Genomic DNA, 12,627 nt, shown 5'->3' on the forward strand with positions numbered 1-12,627 from the left:
CAAAAAGCCTATTGAAGCTTCATTCCATTAAGAGAGATTTATATACATGGTGGTCTCTATACAATCTATAGGTACGTCCAGGTTGGGACCTCTTGTGTAGGAGATCTCTTGGATGAGAGTCCCTCCACTTTTTGGGGAGACCTCTTGGGTCTCTACACAAAGTGGGGCAACCTCATGAGTCCCTACATGAAGTGGGGCAACCTCATGAGTCCCTCCATAAAGTGGGGGACCTCAAAAAGCGTAGGCGTTTAGTATTTCTCTCTCTAGTTTTAGTCTTTCTCTTGCTAGATCCTGATTTTGCAAGTATGATTAGATCTTTTCTAGAGAACATTTTGGCTATCCTAATTCTTTAAGATTCATCATACCATCTTTCATGCTCAAGATATTACAAGCGGAGCTTTGCCGCTACTCTACACATACAATGATCTTATCGTCATTGCACTAGACTGCGATTCTGGCCTTGTTGCCACAAGGTTAACACTAAGATCAAGGCTTGTGCAAGGTATCATGTCCATGAAAGATATTTACATAGGTTAGAAGTAAACCAATGCATATTTTTAGACAAATATGAATGATCATGGTAAGAAAGAAGAAAATATGCATGTCCAACCATGCAAATTATATATGATGGGTATGATACTTTGTACAAGAAATAATATTGCTTACATTTGGTCATGTGTAAAGTATCATGCCTAGCACAAACATTCACATAGGCTAGAAGCACACCAATGCATGTTGCTTGACCCTCATCCATGACACATCATTTGAAGAGTTGAAACTGAATGACATTGTCTGTGAATTGGCACTTTATGAAAGCAGATACAAGGATGGTGATGAAAAGTACATACTCTATAGAAAACAGATTCCTTGAAAGGTGCATGTTTGAGTCCATTGATGGGCAACACTTTTGCAAAGCATGTAGAATCGCATGCAAAGAAGCCAGAAGAGAAAACTTACCATCAAACGAGTACATGCAAAAGTTTGCAAGAGTCATAGCTTGTCTTTGTTTATTCAAAAATGACTCGAATTATATATTAGAATCCGTCATCTCTTGAAAAGGATAACTAAATTAAGGGAGTTATGGTTTGGGTACGGGAAGCCACAACTTACAATGGATAGGAGACCCATTATAGAATTCTTAGGAAGGTAGAAGCGATTTTACAAGTGTTTAACAAGTATTGTAAATGATGTTTGGCCATGTATCCAATGTCTAAAAAGAGCCAATAAAATATAGGGATTGCACATCCATTGTGCTTCATGCTTGAACCAGTCTTTAGATCAACTGTGGATGTATGCATTGCATATGAATATTGTATGATATCATTTGAGTCACTTGAACATGAGGTAAGTAAGAAGCAAAAAGTCATAACAGTTATGTCAATTTTCTGGTGGAGGCCATTGAGATACTATACTGACAAGATAGTAAAGGTGGTTTGCCAAAAGTTATTAAAATGGTGAATGCTTTTTTTGTAAGACGAAGAAGTAAGGAAGCGTCAATGAAATGGTCAACCAGGTAGTAAAGAATAAAGTGGCATATGGATCATTAAAGTCTTTAAAGAGATAGTGAATCAAGAGTATCATGTGGACAAGCGAAAAGCACATGGACTAGGAAAAATGGTTAACCAAAGTTGGCCATGTAGTGGATGAAATCATGGGACAGTGAAGCGGCACCAACAAAGGATGTTCGAGTAAAGATGCCTGTTTGCGTGGAGATGATATTTGCAAATATATGGTCAAATGTCACGAAAAACTAAATGGAGCTTCGAGTCCCTAACAAGTATTTCACGTTCTCCCAGATATTGGTTTGTTAAAGGAGTTCAAAGTGAAAGATGGATGGCAATGGACAGTGAACCTTGGAAGAACCCATATACATTCTTCTTTGATAAACTACAGGATCTTTCAGTGTCAGGGATAATTGAGCTTATATAAGTTGTGATACAAGGTCCTTTGGCACGGCAACCAAGAGCAACATTTGTCATGTTCATCACAGATGTACAATGGGTTACATTGTTTGTTAGTTTGTGGCATATGCATTCAGGGACATGATTGGAAAGATATTGCATGGTATATTATTATGAAATGATCATAATTATGTAGGTGATGCTGGCACCCAAAACTTACAACCCTTGATGGTTGCATCTATGCATAAGGACGATGGTCCACCATCCAGGGTTTCCCAAAAGACTCTTGAAAGATTCTTGTGCTCTTTTTCCAAGAGAAAGAAACATAAAGAATAATCTCCTCCTCTCTTGACTATCGACAACCAAAGCATCCTTTCTTGATAGAAGAGATGGTAGAAGCATATCAAAGGGAAGGTTGGAATGTGGCGCTGTATGGAATGGGATCCCCTATGAGACTATACTACGAAAAGGTATTGATGTAATTATAATTGATGTCACCTATCAAATTGAGTACTTTGATACTTATTTCACTTGCATGCCGACATTTGTAATAAAGAGAAACCAAGATCAAATGTGGACTCAAGTAAGAAAGTGCAAGACAACTCAGGGGACTCAGTAAGAAAGTGGTGGAGAGCTCATCCTCTACTACTAAATCTGAGGATGGTAGCTCTACAGCTAGGGAATTTGACATCGATAGCTCTATACAAAGAGTTCACATCTATAACTACACACAAAGATGAAAGTGGATGAAAGATTGCAAAGGACTATTTAGGTTCCACTAGTCATAAGGGGAGGCAGCAACAAGGAAGAAAGCCAAATTATTGCAATGAAAGGCAAAGGAAAGGCAGTGGAGGTCTCAAAGCATGAAACATGAAAAGGAGATTGTTTTGAAGGGATAGGGAAGTTGAGTACTTAAGGATGTAAGGATGTGCCAATGAGTAAAGTAGATGTACTACTAAGTAATGAGGAGCTTGCATCTAAAACCTTGCAAACTTAATATCACACCAAACTGATATTAAGTCTATACTTGAGACCTCCCAAACTGGTCTAGAGCACCTATTAGTCAAGACCTTAGTATTCAAGCACCCGAGACCACTATCCAAGTCGCTATTGCACTATTTCAAGATGTGAAACTTGACAAAAAATTACAAGATCAGTTGTACGCAGGCTATAGTGTTGAAGAAGCAAAAGAAGAAGTTGAATGCCTTGGCAATGAAGAAGGAAAGAATGCAAACTAGAGTGCTGTTCTTATATGTAAGTCCTGTTTTGAAATAAAGAAATCATTTTGGCTTTCTCAACTATGTGTATGAATATTTTTTATCATTTATTTTAATATTTTAATGATGAATATTAAGACCAAGATTGTGTTTATGTTAAAAAATTTAATCTAGTATTTTAATATATTTTTGAATAACTTATCTTATAATGGCAAAATGGAGTCTAATTGAAATCGTTTCCTTTAATTGTGAATATAACACCAAAAGGGTGTACATGTACACCACCTCTTAGTGAATTAAAACACTAATTTGAAAAGGATATATATGTACACCACCTCTCTATGAGAACACTTATCTTCCCATGTGTTAAAGATTCAAAATTACTTTATGCAAGTAGATGTAAAGTATTGCTTAATTATTTTAGTTTAATATTTTAATAGTGAATATTACCACCAACTCTCTCTGAGGGAGAACTTCTCTTCTCATGAGTCCAATGTAAGCCTCAGACTCCTTTCGTCCTACTTGACCATCTACACAACAATGAGACATAGGTTTTGTGCATGGCGAGAGCATCTTTGATTATATCGTCTTATTTTGGCAAGCAGTTGAATGAACCAAGCAAAGTTATCAACCCTTATCCATTCTTTTGCTCAACCTTGAGAAGCCTATGACAGGATGGACTGAAATTTCTTGGAGGGAACTCTATGATGCATGGGCTTCTTTGAGACGTGGATTTTAGGTATCCCTTTATTTTACCTTTCAACTCAAAACTAAATTCGCATTCAAAATGATAGGTTAGATATCCAGATTGCCACCAAGGCTGCCATTTGCCTTCTTTCGTTCTCTCTTCATATAGCTGAGAATTTTCTCTGCTTGGACTTTATCTAGAAATGATGAGGAACTTCTTGACTACAAGCTCGCAGATGACACGACCTTATTCCTAAAGGCCTGACTCATGAATTTACAATGCTTCAGAATACACTAATCAACTAGCACAAATCCATCGACTTTTGGGTTAGTGATGTAGACACACCAAGATGGGAGGATTGATCTTGGCTTCAAATGGATAGAGAGGGGTACTAATTTTAGCTATTTGAGATGTTGAGTAGAAGTAGATGTGACCCCACCCAGCAATTTGCTCCAGTCTTGGAGAATATCAATAGACAGTTACCCACCAAGAGAGCACAATGGTCTCTTAGTCAACATCTAGAGGCAGACCCTTGATGGAAATCCTAGATGCCTTGATGCTTCATAGCTTTAGGGTCCATTCAATGTTGCATATAGGATTGCATGAGGGGCCTAGGGGATCTAGTAGTGCATTACAATGGATAGCACATGGCCATAAGGCTATCTTCTAGGTGCCATTTCCCAAGGACAAGCCTAGAATGGGTGTTTAGTGGTAGTGATCCATTTGGGATGTGAGCGAGAAGCTCCGCAATGTGACTCATCAACCATTGAATCAATATTCTAGAAGGTTGGGAGTATCAGCCTCAATGTTGATGCATTGGGTCCTTAAGATGGGTTTGGAGCCAATGGTGCCTTTATTGCATCATTGCAAAAATCTCAATGTTGGAAAAAAAGATGATCTATGGATTTAGTGTTGGGTAATTAGGGTCAAAATAGTGATATTTAGACCTTAGGCCCTAGGTTAGGACATCCATGATGCTATGTCACGATGATGGTATGTCATGGATTGGGATTATATATTTTCAAGGGGCCACCACATGATGTGATAAGTCCCCACATACATCCATGCTAGATGAAGGGGATGTGTGCCACATGGTACCAATCCATTGGTCTCTCTCATGTGGCCTTGCCACGTGTCATACAAGCATGCACTCACCATTTCAATCACTCTAGGCTAGCCAATTAGATGTAATTATTGCATCTATGGTATGTGTTTGATGCATTTTAATTGAGAACAATGTGTCGCTTAGGATGGGGCTGAAGCCCTAGCTTCTATGAGAAGCCACCAAGAAGCCCCTCCCTCTCACCTTATGTGTGCGTCTATCTCTACCTATGTATTTGGAGGGCACTTCAGGCTAGAAGGCCTCCAGCTATATTCTTTCAAGTCTAACCTCCTTAAAATACACTCGTTTAGAAGTTGTCACACAAGCTTCCAGGCATCAGAAGGCCTTCTTCATTAACCCCCCATCTTTCCCATTATGAGCTTGAATATGGATGACTTTCATGATCGTATGAAAAAACAGCCACAACACCTAATCCTTGCCAAGAGTTACATAGGCCTTTGTAAGAGGGTCTATGGATATCCTCATATTACAAGAACATATCTAGCCTATCTTGTGCAAACTCTAGGTTATTGAAATTACCTCCAACCACCAAGAATAGACATTATTGTCTGAAAAGAGACCTTGTCGTCGTCTAAAGCTGAAGCAAAGACATTTAAGATTCCTATCATGAGACCCCCCAAAGCAGAGCACGACACTTTGGAGTGTCTAAAGTTTCTATTAGAGGGCCATGACCCATGGAGGAAACCACAGTTATTTAGCAGGGCAGTCTCAAATTCTAGGAGAGGAGCATCCTGAATAGCATCTTTACGTTCTCGAAGGCCAATGTCTGAGGAATGACCACCTCTTCTAATTTCTTTTGGATTTCAAGAAGGCTTATCTAAGAACGGATTGGAGGCAGACCTTCTAGTGTAGTGGATATGTGAGATGCCTTGCTAGATGCCTACATTATATGCTAGCACCTTTAGCTACATCGAAGAGGCTTTCTTCCTCACATGCTCGGTGAGACAAGGTTGTCCACTTGCACCCTTTCTCTTCCTGTTTGTGGCAGAGGCCTTGGGGTATAACGTACAATCCCAAGAGACAAGTTTGGTGACTCTGGACTCAAAGTTATGATGATCCTTCATGCATGGATTCCATGATCGTATAACCCATCACGGCTCTGATACAATCTGCTGGAACAAACTCAATAGATGTATATGCAAATAAATCACACTCATATGACAAGAGAAGAGGAAAGAGAATCGACATAAGCAGGCAATGTATCCATCTCCTCAAACCTACAGGTCTTGTTGGAGCACGAAGGATATCAAATAAACTAAAAAACTCACACGTACTTAAGAGCCATGCTCAGTATATAGATATAATAGGTCGACACAAGCCATGGGCTGGTAGAAATCTGCTGCCTATGCACCATCAAGAGAATTGCGCCACTAATTTCAGACTCCAAATGAGAAAAGGAAGCATGCCAAACCAGTGCAATCATCTCCAATCATACATGCCAATCAGCCACGTGTTCTTCCACATTCCCACAACTTACCCACTACTCTTAAACCGTGGCTATCAAAGTTTGCCGCCCCAACGCTATTCACTTGCTTAATAATCTACAATTTCATACATAGCACCTAATTCAATTAGTTTTCTATAGTTAAGTTAGGGTGCTGGCAAACAACAATGAAGACAAATGTAGCATATAAGGTGCAAGATCAATCCTTACAAGATTAAATCATTGTAGAACAACAATGAAGACGAATGTAGCATTTACGGTGCAAGATTAATCCTTACAAAATCATTGTAGAAATTTGCTGGGCGTTTTTTTTCCCAATATTGAACAATGGAAATGTTTGTGGATATGGGGAGAAAATCCAGACCAACACCATGTTCTAATCCAAAATTGTGTAAATTCCAGCTTCTCAAGCTGAGTTTGCACACGTTTACTAGAGTATAGGTAGCTTCATTCAAGCTACAATATCACAGCCATTTACTACCTGTAACATTTCGTTTTTACTTCCCAAAACTTCTAGGAGACTTTCTTCACAATTGATTTCAGCTTTTGGTTTAACATATTCTGGGACACGTTCATCATAGTCCAGTTCAATTTCAGTTTTTTGAACATCTGAAATGTTTTCTGACTTTGCTCTGGTCAGCATCTCCTCGAACGCTAAGTTCACCAATCGATTAGTTTCCGCTAAATTTTTCAACAGTACTCACAGCAAGAGTTAGGATGATTTGGTATGTAAAATTAGGTACACATTCATCAATAAAATGATACTCATCTACTTCAAAAGTCACCACTTGTTCCCTCCGTAAGATTTTATTAGCAATATTTGAGCCTGATTTTTGTTCCACAACTCATATTTGTAAATGTATGCATTATGTTTACATTAGGTGTCTTTCTTGAAAAAGTAAAACAAAAGGAGGAGCTTATTTCAAGGGATTTTACATTAAAGGAAAAAAAAATCAATTGGTTTTTTGGTAGTGGTTGAATGACATTTTAGTCCATTGCTTCACAAATGAGCTAATTGTATAAGCTAGCAAATAAAACTTCTCATCAAGTGTCTGGTTTCCCACTATTGGTTGAAACAAAGAAGAGATGAATTAGCATATATAAGAGGAAGACGTGGAAAAGAGAGAGAGAGAGAGAGAGAGAGAGAGAGAGAGAGAGAGAGAGCTATATTAGTGACTTTAGAGGACTAAAATAATTTATGAAACAAAGATAGTGCAATGCATAAAGTAGAGCCTAAATGCTTTTTCGTGTTCACTAAAGAAAAACAACGAAGTGTACAAGGTGACAACTTTGTTGTGTAGCGTGCAATGTGACTCCAAATAGTTGAGGTATGCTGCAACATCTGACAACAGGCAATCAGGACCAACACGAAACTCAAGTGGGCTGAGATGTTGCCATCATTAGCTAATATAATGGAGATAGCTTCTTAAACCCCAAAGAACGTCTATTAGAAACTTTGAGAAAATACCAATTTAGCAATCCATCAGGTGCTGAAATGAGAAGATGCAGGCTGTCCTGCTGCAGCCCACATCTCAGGATCTCAACTCGCTGCCAAGAGTACTGCGAAGCAGGCACCAATAGCTAAAGGGAGGCGTATGCACTCAGCAGATATCTCAATCCATAAAATACAAAAGGTGCCAGCACATCAAGCCTTACAAAAACACTCACACCTTCTGGAGTTCTTCTTAGAGACCTCTGTACCACACTCCTAGATGGCATGCAGAGTATAGATGAGATCATGCCAAATGCCCAATAGGGTGGCCGCAGGTTGGGTCTTCTGAACCCCAATACCAGGCTGCATCCAGCTGGTGCTAGGCAGTGATGCTGGAAATTATCTTCCAAACGGTGGTTTCAAGGATATCCTCACTAAGACCTCTTGCCAAATAACAATGAAACGTTCTATCTCTCTCCCTCTGTAATAGCCATGTGTCCAAATGGGTAGGGTCCCATGAGCCAATGGCCAAAAAAGAAAGAAAACCTTCCTCGGGAGAACTGAAGTCTAGAGCCAAGACCAAAATCTGGTAAAGACCTTAGTGGGGAATACTGCTCCATCCAGCAGTGCTCTCTAGAGGAGCGTCAAGATGAGGCCTCATCTGCCAATCTGAGTGGTGTACGAAAAGAACTCCACTTCTGCACTCTTGTCTGAGCTTCCCACCTTGGATAGCCAAAACTGCTCCCTACAGTGAACTTGTGGAGGTCAATCTTTCAAACTGCTTCTCCTCCCCGCCTCCTCCCTTGCTGCCCCCTCTCTCAGCTCCCCCAGCCCCTCCTCCTCTAGCTGCAGGCCACCCCCCCCTGCTGCTCCTTTCCACCCCTCTCCCTATTCCTCTCTGCCCCCCTGGCTGCTATCCCCCCCCCCCCCCATCTGCCCTTCTCCCTCGCCACCCCCTCTAGCCCCTACTCCTTCCACCGCCCCCCCCTTTAGCCCCTACTGCTACCCTCGTAACCCTTCCCTTAGCCCCCCTGCCTCACCCCTCCTCTCTCCTCCTTTCAGACTCCCTCTTCCACCTCTCTCTCCTTAGCCCCCTCTCAGCTCTTCCCCAGCCCCCTCCCCTTCAGCCCTCCTTTCTCTTTCTCAAAAAAGAGAATCTTCCTGCCCCCTGCAGCAAGGAATTGATGGATGGAGATTCACCGTGTTTGAGTCGGCCTCTTCACCTCGATTGACGAATGGATTCGCATTCAGTTGATCCTCGACCAATTCCATCTGCCACGAAGACATTCAGTTTTTCAAAAGACGAGTTGCAGCAACTCAGAAAGAATATAGAGCTTGAAATCTCTACTTCACTCTTCGCTCGCATCCATGGTCCCACCCTTCCAGATGTCAAGCTAGGGATTAAAAGCTTGTGGCCTTACCAAAAGACCTCGCTCCTCACATTTTATATGTACGCTTATTGGGACCAAGCTTCTTTTAGGTGGTTTTCGATTCTCTTGCAGCCACATTGCTTCGGTACTCAAGGCTAACCCCTTGGCGCTAGCTTCCAGGAGACATTTTTTATCACCCTTCACCTTGGGTTTTGATCCTGTTGAGGAAGATAGTCAGGTCACCTCTCTCTTTATCCAATTTCCTAGCCTCCACTCAGGTGTACCACCGACACCTTGCTACTATTGTAGCATCCTTTGGAGTGGTCACATAGATCCCCCCCCCTGGCTTGCCTAGAGTTAGGTTTATTGTTTTTGACCCTAACAGCATGGATGACCATGCTATGCTTCAACACCTAGATGGTTCCTTTTTTCATTAGAGAATTGAGATTACGGATAGACAGGATCAATGCAAAATTTATAAGACCTTTGGGCATTTCACTAGAGATTGCCCGAGGAAGAAGAAAAGACCCAGGAAATCTTTTGGCGTGGCTCCTCCTCGTACTACTCCCTCGGCACCTACTTCTTGTCCTGCACCTTCGACATGCCATACTAGACATTCATCAACAGTACTATCTAAGGGGAGGTCCGATCTCTTCCAGTGGTGTTACCGGAGGCCTAATGCCACTGGTGTGAGGTGCAAGAGTGTGTGACACGAGCAATAATGGGTGTGGATGCAAAGCTACAGATGACTTCTCGTAAGAGTTGGTGTAGTAGATCGCTCAATGATTGTGTAAGTGTCTATGCTATCAGTGATGATGCAAATGCAGTGTGGTATGTGTACGGAGTGGACAACAGTGTGAATGATGGTGCAAGTGCTAAACCAAGAAGAAGTGCAAGAATCTTTGGGAGGATGGTGAATCGAGAAGGAGAACACAAAAGCGGAGCATGGTCACAAGAGCCAACCTTCAATGTGAATGAGACGAAACTTGAGCCACATGACAAGGGTCCGTTATACCAAGTGAAGGAGATGAAAGGAGGGGAACACAGCACAAAGAAGTGTTGGAGTAGCGAGCAGAGATGGGAAGAAGCATAGCTCATTAGGAGGAATGAATCATACACCAATGGGAGTTACACCAAATGGCAGATACACCAAAGAGGAGTACATATTTACAATAGCTAAATATTGGAAGTACATAATTGAACGAAAGTACTAAAAATCCCCTGTCCAAAAGCGAGAGCTTGCTAGACCTACAGAAAAGACCAAAGAGTCTCATGCAAAGAAGAGAGTACATTATGGAGCTACATAACTCAAAAGAAAAATATGAAAAACTCCCATGTCCAGGAGCCAAAGCTTGCTAGACCAAAGGAGAAGACAGTCGAGTCCCATGCACAGAGCACATCATGGAGCTGCAAATGCTCTCGAGTGTGTATCCTCCTCCTTCTTGATAGTCTCCATGATGTTGCATAAATTATTATACTTGGGCTTGTGACGATGATAGCCCAATCCTGTGTGATCATTCTTCGATCTGAGAAGGGAGACCTCAACCTCTAGAGAGGAAACATCCTGTTGTTGCAAGGACCCTGAAGTAGTGTAAGGTGCTAAGTTATGGCTGCAAGCTCTTTTTGGACCTCCTCGATCCTTGCCTTAGCTGTCGCGTGCTCAGATAAAACCGATGCATGTTGCTCCTGGAGCAGTGGGAGCTCCTGTTTGCAGCCCGGCTTGCTAAGAGGTATGCGGGGCTTGTATGGCAATCTTCTCTGCTTCCCACTCATGCTTTGCCTTTTCCACATTTCCTCCTCAACTTCTGGCTGCCGAGAACGGTGCTAAGTGTCTGTTAGTTTTTCGAACTCCAATCTGAAGTGTTTTTTATGGGACATCAATCAGTGGGTATGCCCTATGGAGTTGAAAATCGCAGCACCTAACTAAAAGGTGTCGTCCATGATCCAGTGCGCCATGTGTAGGGATTGCTTGGCCCAAGCATATCTGTCTCACTATATCTCATTCTACATGGTGGTAAGCTCGTCCATAGGAATGGCTGATGAGGATAACCCTAGAGAGTGTGCCCTTGGAGAAACCTTGTGGACTGATGTTGAGAAGATGGGATCTGTGACTGTACCCAAGAGCAAGAAAACCACTCCCAATGTCACCATCTATCATAGATGGCACTATGCCTCAACCAAGTGACTCAAGCAGCTCATAAGGAGTCTCAACCACATCAATCACCTCTCTAGACATCGAAGAGAAGATCGGAGTTGTATGAGAGTGCCACCCTAAAGAGAGAGTAGAAGATGCCGGCCCCGACTCTAGGAGAGGCTTGTCCGGTAGAGGCCCCTCCTAAAGAGACGGCAGAAGTGGGCTGGAGGGTAGGAGGTGAAGAAAAGGGAGCGGTAGTGAGTGTAGAGGCACAATGGAGGGTAGAAGACGAAGAGAGTGTAGAGGCACGAAGGGGAGAAGTAAGTGTCTGAGAGGCGAGGGACAAGCTGCCCGCCACTAATGGAGAAAGTAAGCCAAGTGGGGGCCACATGTGCAGGTGTGTGTACCCTGGCGTTTTCGCACAGTGCTACGGAAAGTGGATCAGAAGAAGGCGGAAAAGTCATAAGACTGAATGGTAAAAAGTGCATTCAAGATGGGACGAATACCTTTGTTGGCGATGAAGACATGATCCTAGTGCAGAGTATAACTGTGTGAAGAAGTATCATGTGAGGACGGCTTCCTTGGCGGTCCCCTTCTATGACCTTGCGACAGTCGTCTCCTCGTCTATGTGAGTACAAAAGCAACTGAGATTCACCAAAAGTAGGCTAAGATGGTAGAGTGGGGAGATGAAGGTAAGCCGAGACAAGAGCTGGCATAAGAGTATAGCGTGGACCCAGAAACTCACACGTGTCGCTATCAACATCATAAGACTTGATCAATGCTTTGCAAATCTGACACTCCACTCGTGAAAAGGCCACCTTCTCTCAAACTTTGTCAAGGAAATTGCCTCAATCTCTGACGTGGGCAAAACGCTTGAGAGTTTGAGATTCATATCGAGGAAGGCTTTAAACACCACCTTGAGCTTAGAGGACGAAGATGGTTGATGGGGAGGGGCTATGGCGTTGTCCACCTCTAGTGATGCCCTTTGGGGGATAGTAGTCAGAGCCACCATTATCAAAACTCGAAGCGCTTGAGGCACTAGGAGATGAGGTGGCCCAAACCATCACCGGCGTGCTCTATAAGCGGTCCTCGTCAGAAATGATGTTAATGTCAGGGTCGTTAGGAGCCACTTTCTGTCTCTTGGGATGTTGGACCTCCATTGTGAAATGCCTTGAGCTGGCGCCCTCAGACAAAGGTGGTGCGAGATGTGGAGAGGAACTCGGTAGTGGTGCGAGATGTGGAAAGGGACTCTAAGAAGTCATGCTAGTGTAAAAGGGAATAAAGAGTGTGTCCTTTGGTAGGCGAGGTTTGTACCTCC

At 42.4% G+C, this 12,627-nt stretch overlaps 1 protein-coding gene across 6 annotated transcripts in view; it reads right to left on the reverse strand.

Annotated features, from left to right (window-relative positions):
- Window positions 1-6,656: 6,656 nt before the first annotated feature.
- The window catches only part of LOC147880225 (leucine-rich repeat-containing protein ODA7-like), a 57,066-nt gene continuing 51,095 nt past the window's right edge, over window positions 6,657-12,627 (reverse strand). For 5 of the 6 annotated variants that reach the window (XM_087371157.1, XM_087371158.1, XM_087371156.1 and 2 more), the window contains one exon: window positions 6,657-7,027. In XM_087371157.1, coding sequence (XP_087227283.1) covers window positions 6,825-7,027 — 203 coding nt within the window. In that variant the 3' untranslated portion in view covers window positions 6,657-6,824. The remainder of the gene's footprint in view (window positions 7,028-12,627) is intronic. The other variant, XR_015540590.1, reaches the window with a different exon arrangement.

The sequence above is a fragment of the Dipteris shenzhenensis genome, chromosome 32, assembly GCF_047967505.1.
Source record: "Dipteris shenzhenensis isolate YYH24624 ecotype China chromosome 32, Dip_SZ_1.0, whole genome shotgun sequence".
Lineage (NCBI taxonomy): Eukaryota > Viridiplantae > Streptophyta > Polypodiopsida > Gleicheniales > Dipteridaceae > Dipteris > Dipteris shenzhenensis.